Source organism: Orcinus orca, chromosome 3 (assembly GCF_937001465.1).
Source record: "Orcinus orca chromosome 3, mOrcOrc1.1, whole genome shotgun sequence".
NCBI lineage: Eukaryota > Metazoa > Chordata > Mammalia > Artiodactyla > Delphinidae > Orcinus > Orcinus orca.
In genome coordinates, this window is record NC_064561.1 from 124,425,860 (window position 1) to 124,450,696 (window position 24,837).

At 41.9% G+C, this 24,837-nt stretch overlaps 1 protein-coding gene and 1 non-coding gene across 8 annotated transcripts in view; one reads left to right on the forward strand and one right to left on the reverse strand.

Moving 5' to 3' along the window:
- Window positions 1-24,837, reverse strand: part of PDE8B (phosphodiesterase 8B) — a 385,418-nt gene that overhangs the window by 97,694 nt on the left and 262,887 nt on the right. For all 7 annotated transcript variants that reach the window (XM_049707740.1, XM_049707742.1, XM_049707743.1 and 4 more), the window contains 3 exons: window positions 18,276-18,354; window positions 2,216-2,356; window positions 592-680 (listed from right to left, as the gene is read on the reverse strand). In XM_049707740.1, the coding sequence (XP_049563697.1) occupies window positions 592-680; window positions 2,216-2,356; window positions 18,276-18,354 (309 nt within the window). The remainder of the gene's footprint in view (window positions 1-591; window positions 681-2,215; window positions 2,357-18,275; window positions 18,355-24,837) is intronic.
- On the forward strand, window positions 23,481-23,587 carry LOC117201704 (U6 spliceosomal RNA). The gene has a single exon (XR_004483797.1). It is a non-coding gene; the product is annotated as a U6 spliceosomal RNA (small nuclear RNA).

Consider the following 24,837-nt stretch of genomic DNA (forward strand, 5'->3'; position numbering starts at 1 on the left):
TTTGGCTCCATAAACCTTCTCACAAAATGTAACTGGGAGAAGGAAAGGGAATTGAGCATTTTCCTTATCTCTCTGCAAATGAACAGGCTCCTCTGGTAACCTGAGATTCACATGGAATCAGATGTCTCAGCTTCTGGTCAGACACCTTTTTCTCCTAACCATGACCGCCAGGGTTCTGTCTTCCTTGTGGAACAAGCCCCAAGGACTGGAGAGAATCATCACAGAGCCGGTGCCTCAAGGAGAGAAGCTCGGCTCCCAGGTGGGGCTGAGGCAGCGAGCCCTGCTGTTCTGTGGTCTTTGTGATGACAGGGAAAGGCCTAGAAACTGAGCTCCTTGCGGCGTGGGGACAGTGGACCCACAGACCATCAGGCGGAAGTGGACAGTCGGGGCGATGCTTCATAAAGCCCACACGCAGAAGAAGAGCCTGTGTTGTTTTGGGGCTGCTGCCGGCCACATGGAGGTGTCCTCAGCAGGTACTACGTACAGACCCAATCCTACTATTTGTGGGTCTAACACACTTGCATTTCCATATACAAACCCAACGCCCACAGGGGCCCCTCAAAACAATAGAGTTTAAGAGTTGGCGCTCACCCTCCTTGGCCAATCACTGGAGTGATCTTCACATGCTGTTGGATGCTGTCGCCGGATTTCCGTCTGGCATAGTAAACCCCCTGCCACTCCTACATAAAGAGAGCTCTTAAAATCCTTCTGTCCAGGCATTCGGTGGCTCCTACAGAGGGTCTCATCAAGTTCAGCCATGAAGTTCCCACATGCTTTTGTTACATTCCACAAAATACCGCTACAGAGTTGCACCCACCACGACGGTGACTACGTAAGGCTCATGGTCACAGTGCACAGAGCCCACCAGAGCAATGAGCCCACCACCAGGGGCTGCCCCTCCTGGTTCTGGGACACTTGAGCAGTGGATGCCATTCCTGCTCTCAGCCCTGTGGGTGTAGGGGCACCAGGTCAAGGGGTTCTTCTGAGGTCTTTCTCGAGATCTTTACAACAACCTGTGAGCTTGATATTATCACCCTTCATTTGCAGATAGGTAAACAGAGGCTCAGAGATGCTGACTAATGTGCCCACGTGAGAAAGTGAAAAATGTGGTTATAAATTTATCTCTTAACTTTCCTTGAAGCCCATCATCCTTCTACTATCCTATCGGGCCTCCAGCCAAGCCTTCTCTGGGCTTAATCTGGCTCCTGGCAGTTTCCATGGATGGGGAGTGTGAAGGGGAGTGTGAAGACTTGCTGTGGCCCGACCCTGAGGAACCGGCTAGGATAAAGAGCCCGGTGACCTCAAGGGGGGGCCTGTGGCACCTCCACTATTTCTGGGAGGAAGTGGTTGAATTAGACCTGAGACTCTTTGCAGCCTTTTTCTGCCCGCACACTCACACAGGATGGCTAACTGGTATGCATGTTGGGGTCACTAGATGTGTGGCAGTACTCTCCAGGCAGATTTTTTGGAGGATTTGACAATGTCCTGTTTCCTTTTCAGTCTCACTGCCCCAATGTTCTTTTCTTTTACTAATTTTGGCCATGATATATAAGCCAAACATTTTATTTCTATAAAATGGTCCCCCATTAAATAAATACAATGCTTATCTAACTACTTCACATCAGAGAAAACATCTGAATGGTTAAAAGAAAATGCCCAGGCAGTTCCAGCTATGAGAGCAATGCTCCTCTGGGAAGGAAGGCTTGTGGAGAGATGCCCACTGCACCTGCACCACTGCCTTCATCTGCTGGGATGCAGTGGAGGTCGCTGGACAAACTGAACTGTGATGGGTAAAGAGAGCAGAAAAAGGAAAATTGACCGAAAACTGGGCCTGTAAGACACGTAAATACTGATATTAAACGCTCTTGGTCCCCCAAACACTGGACAAACTAAAAAATATAGAACAGCTCTCCTCAGAGATAGGTATGAAATTCCAGCCATGACAGGTGAGATTCATTCATGTGAAGGAAGAAATCTCCTTACACAAGATCACCAGATTCTATACCATCGGGATAAGCACGAGGTTCGCTTGCTATCCAAAATCAACTCAAAAGTTAACTCATCTTGCAAACATAAAGGATTTTTCACTTAATTGCAACGTTATTAAAGAAGCCAACGTTAAAGACATCACATAAAAACTCACAGAAGAAAAAATGTGGACTGCTTCGGTTTCACCCACCTTGCCCTTCTCTTTTTTTTTTTTTTTTTTTTTTACCTTGCCCTTCTTGATGCAGGTGTTGATGGTGTCAAGAAGGTCCGCCCGGTTCTTGTCACTTTTGGGCAGCTCGGCGAGTTCTTTCCCCAGGAGCTCACCTTTGTGGTAGCCCATCATCCTTTCGAAGGCTGGGTTGACATACTGTGAACGGGAAGCGGTTAAAGGTCAGGGCAGGGTGCTGTGTGCCTCGCAGGAACGCTTGTTGGGACACAGAGGAAACGTGCCCTGGGCGAGCGCTCTCCGATGGGGATGCTGACCCGACCCCCCAGCCCCAATGCCCCTGGAATAGATGCTTCCCTCCTGAGCAGCAATGCGTTCATTCAACTGCCATCCCAGCACCCCGGGCCCTCTGGGAAATCGGAAGACATTCTTCAGCAGAAAAAGAGCAAGAAGCTTTTATCTGCTAGTGCCAGCCCCCAGTGGGCCTTATTCATCACCTACCACCCATGAAATAAGAAAAAACTCAGAAAAAAAGAATAAAAATTAACTAGAACTCCATTCAACAGATTGTGGCTTCTATTAGTCACCTCTCTACAAAGAAGCAATTCGATCTGTCGCATCTAGATATTATTAATAGATAATTGCCACTGTCTATTAACCAATGCTCTAGCTTGGGGCCGCTTCTAGTCTAACTGAAGAATAAATTAAGTTAAAAGCCTTGGGCAGCGGCTTCCCTGGTGGTGCAGTGGTTGAGAATCCGCCTGCCGATGCAGGGGACATGGGTTTGTGCCCCGGTCCGGGAAGATCCCACATGCCGCGGAGCGGCTGGGCCCGTGAGCCATGGCCGCTGAGCCTGCGCGCCCGGAGCCTGTGCTCCACAACGGGAGAGGCCACAACAGTGAGAGGCCCGCGTACCGCAAAAACCTCCCCGCCCCGGCCCCCCAGCTTGGTACATGCTGGGACCAGCAGACTCAGAGGTTTCTTTCCAAAATTCTGCCCAGGGCCCTGGAATTTAGAGCTATCACCTTAGCTGGTTCCTGGCTGCTATCCCCACCCTCCAATTTCTTCTCAAAGAACAGAGTCACCAGATGAGCAGCTGAGTGGAGGGGACAAGTGACGAAGAATATGGGGAAAACATGAGCACACTGTATCTAGGTCACAGATTTCTTTGGGCATAATTGATATCCATCTGCTGTTTCAGAAACGGTCTTGCAAACTGTAATCACTCTTGCCCTCCACGGGGATGACAGCAGTGAGGAACTGAGTGATGCAGGGACATCTGGGGAGCTACTCTCTGGCGAACACAGCTTCTGCTAGTACAATTACCCCTGGGAAGTGGACGAGTCGGGAAGTTGCTCTGGGGCCCTTGGCACCAGGCCTTATGGAGGTCGCTGAAGAGGAGGAGGCGGTGACACTGTCTTCACTGATCTCCTACCACTTCACGTGGTGGTCACGGTCCTCCCTGGGCTGGGCAGCAGGACCCCTGCTCACGAGTTCAGCCGCACAGCGCCCTGGCCCAGCCCTGCACGCAGCTGAGCAGTGCGTGCTTGTCTCCCACGTGTGGGCATCCTCCCAGTTGCTCTCTGCTTAGAAAGCCCTTCCCCGTCTGCTGGTCACGTCAACTCCAATTTTTCCCTCCCCTCCTCCAGCAAGCTGTCCTTGAGCCCCTGCCCAGTCTGAGTTTGTGCCACTCCTACAACTCCCACTCTCTCCGGTGCAGGCTTCTGGTGACTTATTACGCTGAATCTATATTTTTCTCTCTCTCTCTCCCCCACGAGACATGAAAATCCTCAAGGGCAAAGGCTACTTTGGATTTATCTTTGGATACTCAGAACTGTTTAGTAAATACCTGAGGAACGGATAATTTGAGAATGTATTATTTTCCTTATTTGTTGGCTAAATTCTCATACATTTTCACATGTGTTTATTCTGCTTTTGCTACTAGGTTGCAAATATGGGTAGAAATCATGGCTCTACTTTCATGCCAGGTGACCTCACAATGCAGCAGATACTCTAGGACATGGATTATGGAGCCAAGGCACCCAAGTTCAAATCCTGGCTCTGCCCATTACTAGCTACATGACTTGTGGGCAGGTTGCTTACCTTCCCTGGTCCTCAATTTCCTCATGTGTAAAATGACTACGACAGTAGTACCTGGTTCATAGAATTGTTTTAACAGATAAATGAGTATGTATAAAATGTTTAGTACTGGGACTTCCCTGGTGGCACAGTGGTTAAGAATCCACCTGCCGGGAGACCATCAAGATGGCAGAAGAGTAAGAAGTGGAGATCACCTCCCTCCCCACAAATACATCAGATATATCTACATGTGGAACAACTCCTACAGAACATCTACTGAATGCTGGCAGAAGACTTTAGACCTCCCAAAAGGCAAGAAACTCCCCACGTACCTGGGTAGGGCAAAAGAAAAAAGAAAAAACAGAGACAAAAGAATAGGGACGGCACCTGCACCAGCGGGAGGAAGCTGTGAAGGAAAGGTTTCCACACACTAGGAAGCCCCTTCACTGGTGGAGACGGGGAGTGGCGGGCGGGGGGGAAGCTTCGGAGCCACAGAGGGGAGCACAGCAACAGGGGTGCAGAGGGCAAAGCTGAGAGATTCCCACACAGAGGATCGGTGCCAACCAGCACTCACCAGCCCAAGAGGCTTGTCTGCTCAGCCACTGGGGAGGGCGGAGGCGGGGAGCTGAGGCTTTTAAGTTTCATTAGATCCCATTTGTTTATTTTTGTTTTTATTTCCATTTCTCTAGGAGGTGGATCAAAAAAGATCTTGCTGTGATTCATGTCAAAGAGTGTTCTGCCTATGTTTTCCTCTAAGAGTTTTATAGTGTCCAGTCTTACATTTAGGTCTTGAATCCATTTTGAGTTTATTTTTGTGTATGGTGTTAGGGAGTGTTCTAATTGCATTCTTTTACATGTAGCTGTCCAGTTTTCCCAGCACCACTTATGGAAGAGACTATGTTTTATCCATTGTATACCCTTGCCTCCTTTCTCATACATTAGTTGACCATAGGTGCGTGGGTTTATCTCTGGGCTTTCTATCTTGTTCCACTGATCTACGTTTCTGTTTTTGTGCCAGCACCATATTGTCTTGATTACTCTGTAGTAATAGTCTGAAGTCAGGGAATCTGATTCTTCCAGCTCCGTTTTCTTCCCTCAAGACTGCTTTGGCTATTCGGGGTCTTCTGTGTCTCCATACAAATTTTAAGGTTTTTTGTTCTAGTTCCATAAAAAATGCCATTGGTAATTTGATAGGGATTGCATTGAATCTGTAGATTGCTTTGGGTAGTATAGTCATTTTCACAATATTGATTCTTCCAATCCAAGAACATGGTATATCTCTCCATCTCGTGGTATCATCTTTAATTTCTTTCATCAGTGTCTTATACTTTTCTGCATACAGGACTTTTGTCTCCCTAGGTAGGTTTATTCCTAGGTATTTTATTCCTTTTGTTGCAATGGTAAATGGGAGTGTTTCCTTAATTTCTCTTTCAGATTTTTCATCATTAGTGTATAGGACTGCAAGAGATTTCTGTGCATTAATTTTGTATCCTGCAACTTTACCAAATTCATTGAGTAGCTCCAGTAGTTTTCTGGTGGCATTTTTAGGATTCTCTATGTAGAGCATCATGTCATCTGAAAACAGTAACAGTTTTACTTCTTCTTTTCCGATTTGTATTCCTTTTATTTTCTTTTCTTCTCTGACTGCCATGGCTAGGACTTCCAAAACTATGTTGAATAATAGTGGTGAGAGTGGACATCCTTGTCTTGTTCCTGATCTTAGGGGAAATGCTTTCAGTCTTTCACCATTGAGAATGATGTTTGCTGTGGGTTTGTCGTATATGGCCTTTATTATGTTGAGGTAGGTTCCCTCTATGCCCACTTTCTGGAGAGTTTTTATCATAAATTGGTGTTGAATTTTCTCAAAAGGCTTTTCTGCGTCTATTGAGATGATCATATGGTTGTTATTCAATTTGTTAACAGGGTTTATCACATTGATTCACTTGCGTATATTGAAGAATCCTTGCATCCCTGGGATAAATCCCACTTGCTCATGGTGTATGATCCTTTTAATGTGCTGTTGGATTCTGTTTGCCAGTATTTGGTTGAGGATTATTGCATCTATATTCATCAGTGATATTGGTCTGCAATTTTCTTTTTTTTATAGTATCTTTGTCTGCTCTGGGTATCATGGTGATGGTGTCCTCATAGAATCAGTTTGGGAGTGCTTCCTCCTCTGCAATTTTTTGGAAAAGTTTGAGAAGGATGGGTGTTAGCTCTTCTCTACTTGTTCGATAGAATCCTCCTGTGAAGCCATCTGGTCCTGGACTTTTGTTTGCTGGAAGATTTTTAATCACAGTTTCAATTTCATTACTTGTGATTGCTCTGTTCACATTTTCTATTTCTTCCTGTTCAGTCTTGGAAGGTTACACCTTTCTAAGAATTTGTCCATTTATTACAGCTTGTCCATTTTATTGGCATAGATTTGCTTGTAGTACTCTCTTAGGATGCTTTGTATTTCTGCAGTGTCAGTTGTTACTTCTCCTTTTTCATTTCTAATTCTATTGATTTGAGTCTTCTCCCTTTTTTTCTTGATGAGTCTGGCTAATGGTTTATCAATTTTGTTTATCTTCTCAAAGAACCAGCTTTTAGTTTTATTGATCTTTGCTATTGTTTTGTTTCTATTTCATTTATTTCTGCTCTGATCTTTATGATTTCTTTCCTTCTGCTAACTTTGGGTTTTGTTTGTTCTTCTTTCTCTAGTTCCTTTAGGTGTCAGGTTAGATTGTTTATTTGAGATTTTTCTTGTTTCTTGAGGTAGGCTTATATAGCTATAAACTTCCCTCTTAGAACTGCTTTTGCTGCATTCCATAGGTTTTGGATCGTCGTGTTTTCACTGTCATTTGTTTCTATGTATTTTTTGATTTCCTCTTTGATTTCCTCAGTAATCTCTTGGTTATTTAGTAACGTATTGTTTAGCCTTCATGTGTTTCTGTTTTTTACGTTTTTTCCCCTGTAATTCATTTCTAATCTCACAGCGTTGTGGTTAGAAAAGATGCTTGATATGATTTCAGTTTTCTTAAATTTACTGAGGCTTGATTTGTGACCTAAGATGTGATCTGTTCTGGCCAATGTTCTCGGCACACTTGAGAAGAAAGTGCAATCTGCTGTTTTTGGATGGAATGTCCTATAAATACCAATTAAATCTATTCTGTCATTTAAAGCTTGTGTTTCCTTATTTATTTTCATTTTGGATGATCAGTCCATTGGTGTCAGTGAGGTGTTAAAGTCCCCCACTATTATTGTGTCACTGTCGATTTCCTCCTTTATAACTGTTAGCAGTTGCCTTATGTATTGAGGTGGTACTATGTTGGGTGCATATATATTTATAATTGTTATATCTTCATCTTGGATTGATCCCTTGATCATTATGCAGTGTCCTTCTTTGTCTCTTGTAACATTCTTTATTTTAAAGTCTATTTTATCTGATATGAGTATAGCTACTCCAGCTTTCTTTTGGTTTCCATTTGCATGGAATATCTTTTCCCATCCCCTCACTTTCAGTCTGTATGTGTCCCTAGTTCTGAAGTGGGTCTCTTGTAGACAGCATATAGATGGGTCTTGTTTTTGTATCCATTCAGCAAGCATGTGTCTTTTGGTTGGAGGATTTAAGCCATTCACGTTTAAGGTAATTATCGATATGTATGTTCCTGTGACCATTTTCTTAATTGTTTGGGGTTTGTTTTTGTAGGTCCTTTTCTTCTCTTGTGTTTCCCACTTAGAAAAGTTCCTTTAGCATTTGCTGTAAAGCTGGTTTGGTGGTGCTGAATTCTCTTAGCTTTTGCTTGTCTGTAAAGCTTTTGATTTCTCCATCGAATCTGAATGAGATCCTTGCCTGGTAGAGTAATCTTGGTTGTAGGTTCTTCCCTTTCATCACTTTAAGTATATCATGCCACTCCCTTCTGGCTTGTAGAGTTTCTGCTGAGAAATCAGCTGTTAACCTTATGGGAGTTCCCTTGTATGTTATTTGTCATTTTTCCCTTGCTGCTTTCAATAATATTTCTTTGTCTTTAATTTTTGCCAATTTGATTACTATATGTCTTGGTGTGTTGCTCCTTGGGTTTATCCTGTATGGGACTCTCTCTGCTTCATGGACTTGGGTGGCTATTTCCTTTCCCATGTTAGGGAAGTTTTTGATTATAATCTCTCCAAACATTTTCTTGGGTCCTTTCTCTCTCTTGTCTCCTTCTGGGACCCCTATAACGTGAATGTTGTTGCGTTTAATGTTGTCCCAGAGGTCTCTTAGGCTGTCTTCATTTCTTTTCATTCTTTTTTCTTTATTCTGTTCTGCAGCAGTGAATTCCACCATTCTGTCTTCCAGGTCACTTATCCGTTCTTCTGCCTCAGTTATTCTACTGATTCCTTCTGGTGTATTTTTCATTTCAGTTATTGTATTGTTTATCTCTTTTTGTTTGTTCTTTAATTCTTGTAGGTCTTTCTTAAACATTTCTTGCATCTTCTCGATCTTTGCCTCCATTGTTTTTCGAGGTCCTGGATCATCTTCACTATCATTATTTTGAATTCTTTTTCTGGAAGGTTGCCTATCTCCACTCCATTTAGCTGTTTTACTGGGGTTTTATCTTGTTCCTTCATCTGGTACATAGCCCTCTGCCTTTTCATCTTGTCCATCTTTCTGTGAATGTGGTTTTTGTTCCACAGGCTGCAGGATTGTAGTTCTTCTTACTTCTGCTGTCTGCCCTCTGGTGGATGAGGCTCTCTAAGAGGCTTGTGTAAGTTTCCTGATTGGAGGGACTGGTGGTGGGCAGAGCAGACTGTTGCTCTGGTGGGCAGAGCTCAGCAAAACTTTAATCCGCTTGACTGTTGATGGGTGGGGCTGGGTTCTCTCCCTGTTGGTTGTTTGGCCTGAGGCAACCCAATACTGGAGTCTACCTGGGCTCTTTGGTGGGGCTAATGACAGACTCAGGGAGGGCTCTCGCCAAGGAGTACTTCCCAGAACTTCTGCTGCCAGTGTCCTTGTCCCCACAGTGAGCCACAGCCCCCTCCTTCCCTGCCTCTTCAGGAGACCCTCCAACACTAGCAGGTAGGTCTGCTTCGGTCTCCCCTGGTGTCACTGCTCCTTCCCCTGGGTCCCGATGTGCACACTACTTTGTGTGTGCCCTCCAAGTGTGGAGTCTCTGTTTCCCCCAGTCCTGTCGAAGTCCTGCAATCAATTCCCACTAGGCTTCAAAGTCTGATTCTCTAGGAATTCCTCCTCCCGTTGCCGGACCCCCAGGTTGGGAAGCCTGACGTGGGGCTCAGAACCTTCACTCCAGTGGGTGGACTTCTGTGGTATAAGTGTTCTCCAGTCTGTGAGTCACCCACCCAGCAGTTATGGGATTTGATTTTGCTGTGATTGAGACCCTCCTACTTTCTCATTGTGGCTTCTCCTTTGTCTTTCGATGTGGGGTATCTTTTTTAGTGAGTTCCAGTGTCTTCCTGTCGATGATTGTCCAGCAGCTAGTTGTGATTCTGGTGTTCTCACAAGTTGGAGTGAGAGCATGTCCTTCTACTCTGCCATCTTCTTTTTCATTTATTTCTGATTTGATCTTTATGATTTCTTTCCTTCTGCTAACTTTGGGTTTTTTCTTCCTCTTTCTCCAGTTGCTTTAGGTGTAAGATTAGCCTGTTTATTTGAGTTCCTCCTCTCTTTGGGAGAAACGATATATATGTTTTTCTCCTTTTGCTCTTTTTATGAGTGTGTATGTGTATGTTTCTGTGTGTGATTTTGCCTGTATAGCTTTGCTTTTACCATTTGTCCTAGGGTTCTCGCTGTCCGTTTTTTCTTTTTTTTTTTTAGTATAATTTTTAGCGCTTGTTATCATTGGTGAATTTGTTTTTTTGGTTTGGTTGTGCTCTTCGTTACTTCTTTTTTTTTTTTTTTTTACTACTTTTAAACTTTTTTATTTTTAATAATTATTTTAATAACTTTATTTAATTAATTAATCTATTTATTTATTTATTTATCCCTTTTATTCTGAGCCGTCTGGATGACAGGGTCTTGGTGCTCCAGCCGGGTGTCAGGCCTGTGCCTCGAAGGTGGGAGAGCCGAGTTCAGGTCCACCAGAGGCCTACCAGCTCGACTTAATATTAAATGGGGAAAATCTCCCAGAGATCTCCATGTCAACACTAAGACCCAGATCCACTCAACAACCAGCAAGCTACAATGCTGGACACCCTACACCAAACAATTAGCAGGACAGGAAAACTACCCCACCCACTAGCAGAAAGGCTGTCTAAAGTCATAATAAGGTCACAGACACTCCAAAACACACCACTGGACGTGGACCTGCCCACCAGAAAGACAAGATCCACCCTCATCCATCAGAACACAGGCACTAGTTCCTTCCACCAGGATGCCTACAGAACCCACTGAAAAAACCTCACCCACTGGGGGCAGACACCAAAAACAACGGGAACTACAAACCTACAGCCTGTAAAATGGAGACCCCAAACACAGTAATTTAAGCAAAATGAGAAGACAGAGAAAAACACAGCAGACGAAGGAGCAAGGTAAAAACCTACCAGATCAAACAAATGAAGAAGAAATAGGCAGTCTACCTGAAAAAGAATTCAGAGTAATGATTGTAAAGATGATCCAAAATCTTGGAAATAGAATGGAGAAAATACAAGAAACATTTAACAAGGACCTAGAAGAACTAAAGAGCAAACAAACAATGATGAACAACACAATAAATGAAATTAAAAATTCTCTAAAAGGAATAAATAGCAGAATAACCAGGGCAGAAGAACGGATAAGTGACCTAGAGGATAAAACAATGGAAATAACTACCACAGAGCAGAATAAAGAAAAAAGAATGAAAAGAATTGAGGAAAGCCTCAGAGACCTCTGGGACAACATTAAATGCACCAACATTCGAATTATAGGGGTCTCAGAAGAAGAAGAGAAAAAGAAAGGGACTGAGAAAATATTTGAATAGATTATACTTGAAAACTTCCCTATTTGGGGAAAGGAAATAGTTAATCAAGTCCAGGAAGCACAGAGAGTCCCATACAGGATAAATCCAAGGAGAAACACAGCAATACACACATTAATCAAACTATCAAAAATTAAATACAATGAAAAAATATTAAAAGCAGCAAGGGAAAAACAACAAATAACATACAAGGGAATCGCCATAAGGTTAACAGCTGATCTTTCAGCAGAAACTCTGCAAGCCAGAAGGGAGTGGCAGGACATATTTAAAGTGATGAAAGGGAAATACTTACAACCAAGATTACTCTACCCAGCAAGGATCTCATTCAGATTCGTGAGAGAAATTAAAATGTTTAGAGACACGCAAAAGCTAAGAGAATTCCGCACCACCAAACCAGCTTTACAGCAAATGCTAAAGGAGGTTCTCTAGTCAGGAAACACAAGGAAAGGAAAAGACCTACAAAAACAAACCCAGGACTACACTGGTGGCGCAGTGGTTGAGAGTCTGCCTGCCAATGCAGGGGACACGGGTTCGTGCCCCAGTCTGGGAGGATCCCACATTCCACGGAGCGGCTGGGCCCATGAGCCGTGGCCGCTGGACCTGCACGTCTGGAGCCTGTGCTCCACAATGGGAGAGGCCGCGGCAGTGAGAGGCCCGCGTACCGCATAAAAAAACAAAAACAAAAACAATTAAGAAAATGGTAACAGGAACATAGATATTGATAATTACCTTAAATGTAAATGGATTAAATGCTCCAACCAAAAGACACAGACTGGCTGAATGGGTACAAAAACAAGACCCATATATATGCTGTCTACAAGAGACCCACTTCAGACATACGGACACATACAGACTGAAAGTGAGGGGATGGAAAAAGATAGTCCATGCAAATGGAAATCAAAAGAAAGCTGGAGTAGCAATTCTCATATCAGACAAAATAGAAATTAAAACAAAGACTATTACAAGAGACAAAGAAGGACATTACATAATGATTGAGGGATCAATCCTAGATTAAGATGTAACAATTGTAAATATTTATGCACCCAACAGAGGAGCACCTCAATACATAAGGCAAATGCTAAAAGCCATAAAAGGGGAAATCGACAGTAACACAATCATAGTAGGGGACTTTAATACTCCACTTTCACCAATGGACAGATCACCCAAAAAGAAAATAAATAAGGAAACACAAGCTTTAAATGACACATTAAACAAGATGGACTTAATGACATTTATAGGACATTCCATCTAAAAAGAACAGAATACACTTTCTTCTCAAGTGCTCATGGAACATTCTCCAGGATAGATATATCTTGGGTCACAAATCAAGCCTTGGTAAATTTAAGAAAATTGAAAACATATCAAGTATCTTTTCCAACCACAACGCTATGAGACTAGATATCAATTACAGGAAAATATCTGTAAAAAATACAAACACATCGAGGCTAAACAATACACTACTTAATAATCAAGAGGTCACTGAAGAAATCAAAGAGGAAATCAGAAAATACCTAGAAACAAATGACAACACAAACACGACGACCCAAAACCTATGGGATGCATCAAAAGCAGTTCTAAGAGGGAAGTTTATAGCAATACTTCCTACCCTATGAAACAAGAAACATCTCAAATGAACAATCTAACCTTACACCGAAAGCAACTGGAGAAAGAAGAACAAAAAAACCCCAAAGTTAGCAGAGGGAAAGAAATCATAAAGATTGGATCAGAAAGAAATGAAGGAAGCAATAGCAAAGATCAATGAAACTAAAAGCTGGTTCTTTGAGAAAATAAACAAAATTGATAAACCATTAACCAGACTCATCAAGAAAAAAAGGGAGAAGACTCAAATCAATAGAATTAGAAATGAAAAAGGAAGTAACAACTGACACTGCAGAAATACAAAGGACCACAAGAGATTACTACAAGCAACTATATGCCAATAAAATGGACAACATGGAAGAAATTGTCAAATACTTAGGAAAGCAAAACCTTCCGTGACTGAACCAGGAAGAAATAGAAAATATAAGCAGACCAATCACAAGCACTGAAATTGAGACTGTGATTAAAAATCTTCCAGCAAACAAAAGCCCAGGACCAGAGGGCTTCACAGGCGAATTCTATCAAACATTTAGAGAAAAGCTAACACCTATCCTTCTCAAACTCTTCCAAAGTATAGCAGAGGGAGGAACACTGCCAAACTCATTCAACGAGGCTGCCATCACCCTGATACCAAAACCAGACAAAGATGTCACAAAGAAAGAAAACTATAGGCCAATATCACTGATGAACACAGATGCAAAATCCTCAACCAAATACTAGCAAACAGAATCCAACAGCACATTAAAAGGATCATGCACCATGATCAAGTGGGGTTTATCGCAGGAATGCAAGGATTCTTCAATATACACAAATCAATCAATGTGATACACCATATTAACAAATTGAAGGAGAAAAAACATATGATCATCTCAACAGATGCAGCGAAAGCTTTTGAGAAAATTCAACACCCATTTATGATTAAAAACCATCCAGAAAGTAGGCATAGAGGGAACTTACCTCAACATCATAAAGCTCATATATGACAAACCCACAGCCAACGTTGTCCTCAATGGTGAAAAACTGAAACCATTTCCACTAAGATCAGGAACAAGACAAGGTTGCCCACTCTCACCACTATAATTCAACATTGTTTTGGAAGTGTTAGCCACAGCAATCAGAGAAGAAAAAGAAATAAAAGGAACCCAAATCCGAAAGGAAGAAGTAAAGCTATCACTGCTTATAGATGACATGATCCTATATATAGAGAATCCGAAAGATGCTACCAGAAAACTACTAGAGGTAATCAATGAATTTAGTAATGTAGCATGGTACAAAATTAATGCACGGAAATCTCTTGCATTCCTATACACTAATGATGAAAAATCTGAAAAGAGAAATTAAGGAAACACTCCCATTTACCATTGCAACTAAAAGAATAAAATATCTAGCAATAAACCTACCAAAGGAGACAAAAGCCCTGTATGCAGAAAACTATAAGACACTGATGAAAGAAATTAATGATGATACAATCAGATGGAGAGATATGCCATGTTCTTGGATTGGAAGAATCAACATTGTGAAAATGACTATACTACCCAAAGCAATCTACAGATTCAATGCAATTCCTATCAAACTACCAATGGCATTTTTCACAGAACTAGAACAAAAAATTTCACAATTTGTATGGAAACACAAAAGACCTCGAATAGCCAAAGCAATCTTGAGAAAGAAAAATGGAGCTGGAGGAATCAGGCTCCCGGACTTCAGACTACACTACAGAGCTACAGTAATTAAGACAGTATGGTACTGCCACAAAAACAGAAATACAGATCAATGGAACAGGATAGAAAGCCCAGAGAAAAAACCCATGTACATATGGTCACCTTATTTTTGATAAAGGAGGGAAGAATATACAATGGAGAAAAGACAGCCTCTTCACTAAGTGGTGCTGGGAAAACTGGACAGCTACATGTAAAAGAATGAAATTAGAACTCCCTAACACCATACACAAAAATAAACTCAAAATGGATTAAAGACCTACATGTAAGGCCAGACACCATCAAACTCTTAGAGGAAAACATAGGCAGAACACTCTATGACATAAATCATAGCAAAATCCTTTTTGACCCACCTCCTAGAGAAGTGGAAATAAAAACAAAAATTAAAAAATGGGACCTAATGAAACTTAAAAGCTTTTTAGAGCAAAGAAAACCATAAACAAGATGAAAAGACAACCCTCAGGATGGGAGAAAATATTTGCAAATGAAGCAACTGACAAAGGATTAATCTCCAAAATTTACAAGCAGCTCATGCAGCTCAGTATCAAAAACACAAACAACCCAATCCAAAAATGGGCAGAAGACCTAAATAGACATTTCTCCAAAGAAGATATACAGATTGCCAACAAACACATGAAAGAACGCTCAACATCATTAATCATTAGAGAAATGCAAATCAAAACTACAATGAGGTATCACCTCACACCAGTCAGAATGGCCATCATCAAAAAATCTACAAACAATAAATGCTGGAGAGAGTGTGGAGAAAAGGGAACCCTCTTGCACTGTTGGTGGGAATGTAAATTGATACAGCCACTATGGAGAACAGTATGGAGGTTCCTTAAAAAACTAAAAATAGAACTGCCATATGACCTAGCAATCCCACTACTGGGCATATACCGTGAGAAAACCATAATTCTAAAAGAGTCATGTACCACAATGTTCATTGCAGCGCTATTTACAATAGCCAGGACATGGAAGCAACCTAAGTGTCCTTCAACAGATGAATGGATAAAGAAATTGTGGCACATATATACAATGGAGTATTACTCATTCATAAAAGAAACGGAATTGAGTTATATATAGTGAGGTGGATGGACTTTGAGTCTGTCATACAGAGTGAAGTTAAGTCAGAAAGAGAAAAACAAATACCATATCCTAATACATACATATGGAATCAGGAAAAAAAAATGGTTGTGAAGTCCCTAGGAGCAGGACGAGAATAAATACGCAGACCTACTAGAGAATGGACTTGAGGACACAGGGAGGGGGAAAGGTAAGCTGGGACAAAGTGAGAGAGTGGCATGGACATATATACACTACCAAACGTAAAATCAATAGTTAGTGGGAAGCAGCCACATAGCACAGGGATATAGGTCAGCTCGGTGCTTTGTGACCACCTAGAGGGGTGGGAAAGGGAGGGTGGGAGGGAGGGAGATGCAAGAGTGAAGAGGTATGGGGATATATGTATATGTATAGCTGATTCACTTTGTTATACAGCAGAAACTAACACACTATTGTAAAGCAATTATACTCCAATAAAGATGTTAAAAAAATAAATTAAAAAATAGAAAAGTAAAAAAAAGGATCCACCTGCCAATGCAGAGGACATGGGTTCGAGCCCTAGTCCAGGAAGATCCCACATGCCGCGGAGCAACTAAGCTTGTGCACCACAACTACTGAGCCTGTGCACCTAGAGCCCGTGCTCTGCAACAAAGACATGCCATCGCAATGAGAATCCCGCGCACTGCAACAAAGAGCAGCCCCGCTCAACCGCAACTGGAGAAAGCCTGTGTGCAGCAACGAAGACCTAAGGCAGCCAAAATAAAAAAAATTTTTTTAATTAAAAAAATGCTTAGTACTGCCTCTGGCACATGGTAAGCACCATGTAAGTGTTTTAAAGCAAACAGATAGGTAGTTTCAATGGAAGGATGGGTAGGTAGCTATTGTTCCTAAATGTTAAGTGCTACTGCCCGACCTCTGACCATCTGCACTAAGGGGCACGTTCCCTGTGAAGCGGCACTGCCCCGAGAAGGACTCTGGTATTGAGTAGGAACATACATGATGTATCTCATTCATGATGACCCATCTTAAAATCTATAGCACAAAGGCCTTTTAAATTTCCCCCTTACATATAATATCCTTTATTCAAGTTCTTCCTCCTTGTTCTTGAGTTTTATATTCAGAATGCAGGTAGGTTTTTAAAGGGGTCTGAGAGGGCGCCCCAAGAAAAAGCCTGCAGTCAGGTCAGTTTCCCTTTTAATACAGGGATACCCCTTCCCAGGCACCCACTGTCCTCAATCCCTGCTTCTTCCTCTTCACGGTAAAGGCTGGCAGGTGATTCATGTGACACCATCGCCATATCACGTCTCCTAGAGATACAGGTTTCCTAACCACCAGGAGCTAACTGTGGAAGGAAGGACTCAGTTGCCTGTTAAAGGACTGTATGCAAGATTACAAGGCTGGTAGAGAGCAGAGACGCCCCTCTCCTCATCACTAAAATCACAACCCGGCTCCCCCGTAAAAGAGGGAGGTGCGAATTATCTCCTTTTCCCTGGATATCTCCCTGGTATACAAGTACATATGAATAAATTTCTGGGTTTTTCTTGTTAAAAAAAAAAAAGAGAGAGAAGTGCAAAGCAAACGTGTTTCATGAACAGAATTGACTGTTCAAGTCCAGGTAGAAGTGGGAGAGCTGTGGGGTTTGTGCTCAGTCTGTAACAGAAACATGTCTGATTTCACTGTGGTTCAGGGCAGATCTGTGGGCAGGTGGGCCAGTAATAGGCAGCAACATGAGGAAGCCTTCAGACCCAGGTCATGGGACAGCCAGAAAAACAAATTCTAACAATATAGCCCAACAGGGAACCAGGTAGGAAGGCTTTGGAGTCAGAAAGACATGGCTGGATGTTTTGGTTCCAGTATTTATTATTGAGGCGTTCCTTGGATAAATTCCTTGGCCTTCCTGGGCCTCAGTTTCCCCATCTCTGTATTATCAGGCCCTATGTCTCTTTCATAGCGTTCCTGAATGCAAATGAGATAATCTCATGAGCGTGTTGATGACAGGGCCTGGGCACGGTGGGCTACTGATGTCATTGACCCCGTGTGAGGGCAGGGTGTCTGTGTGTGCAATGGGGTTTCACAGGAGCGCATGTGTGAGGCCCTGTTATGGGGCCGCTTTGTGTTGGACACTGTCTTTGGTCTCTTCCGATGGTAGCAAATGGTCCTCACGCTCGGTGCCACTATGCAAACCAAGGGCAGTCAAGTCAGTGCCCATCAGTGGAAAGTCTACATTTCAGAGTATTTTTAAAGTGTAAATGTCTTACCCTCCAACAAATAATAAGACAACTTTAATTCAATAAAGGTTTGTCTGCTATACACATTTCCTTAGGAAGATGACTTTAGTATTATATAAGAGTGCTTTATAACTGGAATACCAACTGTAGGCAGATAACTGAGGACTGTTCACAACATTTTGTTCCCAAGGCGTGTGTAAGCAGTTACTCTACAATTCTGACATACTTCTGTATAAACAGTGCCTTCCTGCATAGTCTAAAGAATTTACCTCATCTCTGTGAAAGAAACCGCAGGCTCCAATCTGAACTAATTTTTATTCTTCTTGAGTATCTAATTCTTAGCTTAAGAACATCAGTTTTCCTTGCATACTTTGATGTTCCTTTCTCCAAAGAAAATGTGCTGAAATGTAAGAATTACAGCAAAGCGCTTGAAAAAGGATGGCGCAAACTAGAAAGGCTTTATTTTGACACCTAAAGATAAAAAGTGTCCCCATACCTGAATCACGTGGTCATCGCTTGTGATTTCTATGGCTTCATGACAGTGGTCTAATGCTGTAAACACTGAATTACAGGCCCTGAAAGTTGCAAAAGATTGATGTTAGTTCTGCTGGAAAAGCATGAGCATTTCATCTGTTCATTTATCAAAGTAAACAGTTCCTCAGGTTCATTAAAACCAAGTACCTTTCGATATGTTTTGGGGAAAAAAAAAAGAAACCTAGCCTTTCAAACTAAATGAATAAACAATAGCATGCATTTCTATGCATATCATACAGAGAGAAGAATGTAATCTGGCAAAATCATCATGGATTGTGGAATGAACTCCGTATGTGCTGGATGAAACCTTCACACTGACACAAGAGAACAAAGATGCAGGAGATGGTCTCATAGGCCCCTATGTTCTATGTCAATGACATTCTTCTGTTCCATTCACGGCGGCAGTCATGGAGAAGTCCCATCCCCATCAATTAGAAAAATCTAATTAAGCCCAAATTAGATCTGAGGTATTCTGTCTTTTGCAACAGACACAGAAATATTTTTTTCTTTTCTTACTTTTACGACCTAGATAAGCAAGCCTTTACGGTACTTGCTACACCCACCAGCCTGATGAAAGGCAAATACGGCTGAATTCCCCTTGCCTGGTTCATTTTACAGCTCTCCTGGTGGGCACTATTCTTGCTGACCTTCCTTGTATATCTGGAATATTTGAAATCATTTCAATTTCTCAATTTCTTGGGCAACATTTTAACTACCTTCCAAATTTAGAGCAACTCCAAATACAGTAAGTTATTTACTATCTAACCCAGCAAGTATGTGGCTACTTACTAGAGCTTTGTTATTTGTACTGGCTGTTTAAAGAATCCCAGTGAAGGCTTTCTTATACATTACCAAAAAAATGTTAATCTGCTGGATTGATGTTTCTTCTTATAAAACGAACTCTTATAATGTTATTCATTTTTCCCTCTCATAAGGCATCTACCTTTGCCATTCTATTTTGAACTGTTTACAAGGGAGAGGGCAGAAGAAACTGGGTGAAACTTGGTTCGGTATTTGGCCAGTTATGGGACCTTGGGCAATGTTTTCTCTCTGCTGGCCCTCAGTTTCCTCATCTATAAAATGAAGATAACACATCTTACAGGTTGTTGTAAGAATCAAAACAGTTTATGTGAGGCGTGTCTCAAAATACTTGGGATGATATAAGAATTCAAGACATAGTACTTGTTACTTGTAAGATCTCAGAATAATATTTTTTGTTCTCTAAAGCTTTCAAAGGCTGTTGGTGAGAAGAAAAGTGAATTATAACTTATCTTTTCTCATGAGTGTATCTGAAATATCAAACCAAGAACTGCTTTCAATAATAGCAAGGCAGCCTGCACAGAAAGGGAAGGATTTTAGCCCATTGACGGGTAGTGCTGCTGTCGCTGCAGAGATGAAGACACAGGTGTGGGAGGGTAAGTAAAGTAAGTAATCATGATGCAGGTGAGTGGAGGAGAACATAACCCTAACCCCACTGATATTTCTGATGGGTGTGGGATGTTTTCTTATTTAAATGGCTCCAGTCTAGGGTTCTCAAAAAACTAAAAATAGAACTACCATATGACCCAGCAATTTCACTCCTGGGTATACATCCGAAAAAAACAAACACACTAATTCAAAAACATACATATACCCCAATATTCATAGCAGCATTGGTCACAATAGCCAAGATATGGAAGCAAACCAGGTGTCCATCGACAGATGAATGGATAAAGATGTGATATATATATACAATGCAATACTATTCAGCCATAAAAAAGAACAAAATTTTGCCGTTTGCAGCAACATGGATGGACTTGGAGGGTATTATGCTAAGTGAAATAAGTAGACAGAGAAAGACAAATACTGTATGATATCACTTACATGTGGAATCTAAAAACAAAAAACAAAAAAACCCCAAACTAGTGAATATAACCAAAAAGCAGACTCACAGATATAGAGTACAAACTGGTGGTTACCAGGGGGGGAGAGGGAAGGAGGGAGGGGCAACAAGGGGTAAGGGATTAAGAGGTACAAACTATTAGGTATAAAATAAGCTATAAGGATATATTGTATAACAATATTTTATAATAACTATAAATGGAGTATAACCTTTAAAAATTGTAAATCACTATATTGTAACCTATAATATTGTACAGAAACTATACTTCAAATAAAAAGGTAAATAAAATAAAATAAAATAAATTGCTCCAGTCTACCTAATATGAACTGTATACTGTCCTATTAGCATTGCTGCATTTGTAAACATGATCATTTAAAATGTGAAAAAGAATTCAAAGAGGACTTTAAAATTGTTACCAAAGTCACTACTGCATCACCTCTCATGAAGAGGCAAGCAAGAGCTAGTCTTATCCCAAGTCTGCTTCAGGCACTTGGGTCCAGAACCCAACTCGGCACAACGGGAAAGCGTTCCCTGTCCTCCAGAAGTCTGATGTGGAAAAGCACAATCTGTGTGGGCTAGTTCCTTAGCTTTGGGAGCTGGATAATTAAGTGTTAAAACATTTGATCAAATGATAAATTCCCCTCTTGCCCAGGTATTTTCTTAAAGTACCTATGTGGCTCAATTAAGTACGTAAACAGCTACTTCAGAGTATGACTGTTCTTGTCAATTCAACAGGCTGCCTCATACAAGATGTTAGCTCCAACTGCCAAAATGTATCTATTAGATGTTCACTGCAAAGCTATACACTATCCTGTGAGAATATAATGCCCAATGGGACAAAGCAGATCCTTATTGACAGTTAAAGTGAAAGTATATCGGCAGGACGAGTAGATTATTGCCCCGGTGACAAACGCTACTGGACCGCCATGTGTAGATCTTTAAACCAATTTGGTTGATGGTTCTATTTAAATAAACCTGCAGCAAAATGAGGTAATCAATTTGAATCATGTTCCTAAAGTTTGGGAATTTAATTGCTTGTATTAATTATTAATATTCTTCATGCAGAAGAACCTTAGCTTTATTAATTTTCTGTTCTTGGGAAACCACGTAACTCTGCACCTCAACTGTATTTTAGTAGCCTTCAGTTTGAGAAGCTGGAAAATTGGAAAAAGCACAAGGGAACCAGAGCCCATGTAGCGCTAGTGATGTAACCATTTCCCCTTCATCTTCCTAAAAGTCCGTGAAGGTCTGCAGGGAAAAAGTAAATATTACAGGGACCCAGGTAGAAAGTCTACAAAGAACATAGTGCTCTGATGGGGTGCAGGGTGCATCCGACTTAAAGCAGGGTGCCTGGATTCTACTCCAGCGCTGCCACCCACATGTTGAGTAGCTGTGATCGTGCCCAGAGTCTTCCCGGCTCTCAGCGTTCCTCTGTCAGTTGTCTGGGGCGGTTGGGTTACATGACCTCCTGTGTCCCTAACAAAGGCACCCCGGAATCTACTCAAACAAAACACAAACACCCCACCGCAGACAGACACACACACACAAGGGTAGGACTGGGCAAGGTGGTAGCGTGCAGGGAGAAGACTCTGAACACAAAGCCACATCCCAGCAGGGGTTCGGGAGCAGCAGGGAGGGGGCTGTGGACTTGCTATCCACCAGCACCGCTCCTGGGCAGTGACGCAGCAGGGGCCGGTTACTTTAATCCATCACAGATCAGTTTCTACTCCCGTAACACAACGGGGCTGTCACGCAGAGCCCACGTGAGGATAAAGTGCTCTATAAATATCAGTTAATAATGAGAGATGTAGTGTTCCACAGAATACTAAGGTTTGCCCATCAGAAACTGATTCTAAAATGAAGCACTGCTACTGTCTTAAGATTTGGAGTAAAATAAACATGATGATTTGGGTGTAACCCCTAGGTAACAGATATCAGACTGCCTAATGATGAAATAATAGCTCATACTTGATTAGTGTAAACTCATCAGCTTAAACTCTCAATAAATAGCCAAATCCTATCTGTATTTTGGTTAACATAGTTCTTTTCATGATAAAGAAGCATAAGAACATAAACAATAAATGGTCATCAGTTAGCCCATACTTCCCTAGACATTCCCCCTTTCATGAGTTCTGTTCAATAAAGTAATTCATCACATGCACACAGAAATGTGATTTTGTTCTGTCTTTAAAAGTTATTCCTATATAATGGAATTTTTAAATCAGGTATGTTATGTTTGATCACATGATCTTTTTTTTCTTGGTTAAGTAAATATGGTTACCATACGTGAAGACTGGACAGAAGCGTCTGCCTTCAACGTTCAACATCATCCTTGCAGTACAGACTGTCCTTGCAGAATGCTAGTAATGTCACATATTTAGCTGCAGCTGGGGGTGGAATTGCAGGGAAAAGTATGATATAATTAGACTATAATTATTCTGGCATTGTATAACAAAGAGCCTCATCTTCCCCGTCTGCAGCAAGTGACAACGTTGCCTGCCAACCTCTGGGGTGCAGGTAGATGCTTTAGACATCCTTGAATGCCCTAAGGAGCTGGGAAGGCCACGGAGGGTCACTGTCCACCCCCATCCGCTGGGCCCAGATATCATACACCCAGGGAGAGTCAAACCACACACACACACCATACTCCTCCAAAAGACAGAAAAGAAGTTGGAGACAGTTGAGGTACAACCAGCCAAAAGGCATCAAAAGAAACTGACCATTTAGTCCTCCTCTGTCTTCTCCTATGGAGAACTCTTGCCTTCCCTCCCCCTCTGCAGGGGTTGCTCTTGTGCTCGTTGCTTGGGGAGGTCCCAACCAGCCAAGCTGAAGCTGATGCGGAAGGTGAGGGGACTGGGCTTCTGGGCAAACCCACCTTCCTGGGACCGCTGCTGCCTGGGCGAGGTCCATTCATCAGCTTTACGTTGATTTGTATTAAGAACCTGAGCCTTTTCAACGAGCCCAACGCTCCCAAACAGCTCATCACTGAGGGGTGAGAAGTTATGGCACTCACAGAGTGCTGTGTAGTTAGAACCTTGCCGAGTTCTCAACCTAACGAGTCCTTGCAAAGTTTTCAGTGCCCTGGCTCTAAGCAGATTTCATCAGCACGATAACTTGAAGCCCTTTCATTTAGCCCTGGTGCTGCCTGGGGATGTTTATTTCAAACTGCCAGACCTGCCTTTGCCACGCCCCCCATGGGCAAGGCGCCTTCGGACCTCTTACATGTGCCATCACATTGAATGCTGCCTAAGAAAACTCAAGCAGTCATTTAAAATAAAATAAGGAGTGCTTGCTTCGGCAGCACATGTACTAAAACTGGAACGATACAGAGGAGATTAGCATGGCCCCTGCGCCAGGATGACAAGCAAATTCGTGAAGGGTTCCATATTTTTATAAAAAATGAGATACTAAAATAAATAAGTAAATAAAATGAGGGAATTACCTATCAAAGCAATAAGGCATCTGCTGTTCATTTTTGTTGTAGAAAACGCACAGTTGAAGAATTAAACCAAAATGAAATCTCTCTTTTCCTAATCCTATTTATTGTGAAAACATCTAAAATAAAAGTACAAAGTCTTTTTACCCTAAATAAAAACAGAAGAGGGCCCCAGGAATAAAAACAATTAATGTACAATTAAAACTCATAAATTGCTATAGTAAAGGCAATGCGGTTTTCTTACGAAATTCTATGAAGTTCTCTGCAGGAAATAAATATATGGATACAAAGAAACCAAGGGATTTAACTGACACTCAAAAATCTTTGGCAATCTTCCTTACCAACGAATTTCCACTGGTTTGAGATTCTTTTTTTAATACTTTCCCACCTCAAAAGGGACTGTTTATCCCCACACTTAATTTCTTAGAGCTCTCTATCCACCAAACAGTTGACTTCCCTGAGCAGGGTGAACCCCAGAAGGGCCTGCCTCTGGGGGTTCATGCCAATCCATTTTTCTTCCAAGAGACAGAGGAGAAAAGTTAAGTTTAGAAAGGGTTCTGTTCTCTTTGAATGCAAATTCAGTAATCAAGGTAAGAAGTATAACCATTTCAATGAGATGCTATCCTTATTTTTCACTTAGCCTGAAAGCCTTGTGACCGCTCAGTGGGCCAGAGAGAGAAGCCAGAGCCCTTCTGGCATCCCATAGCCTGGAGCCACTTGGGACTGGTCTCCCAGAGGCCGCGGGCTATGAAGAGCCTCTTCTTTCCCCTGCTCTCTCTGCTGAAGCGGGGCAGGTTGAAGAAATCAGGGTCCTAAGAGTGTGCTGGAGTAGAGCCTGAACAAAACCAGGCATGGGCTACAACTCTGATACTCCAAGACGTCCCAGAAGCAGAGCATCCTAGCACCGAGACGCTGAGAGAATCTATTCGTCTCAGAAGTAAGCACCAGAGAGAAGTTCTTAAAGCACTAGGCATGCGTAAAGAGACTTAAAATCAGTCTCTTGAAGATACTTCATGCATATTGAGGCCACAAGCAGGCCTCATGAAATTGCTATCATGGATACGTAGCAATTGCCATAGTTAGTATAATAAATATTCCCACGGGTTTGCCCCTATCTATAACAATCCAAGTAGGAATGTATAAATGTTGCAAGTACAAAGTCATCCTCAAAGGCTATTCTTAATCTCGATCTAATTGTACAGAAGT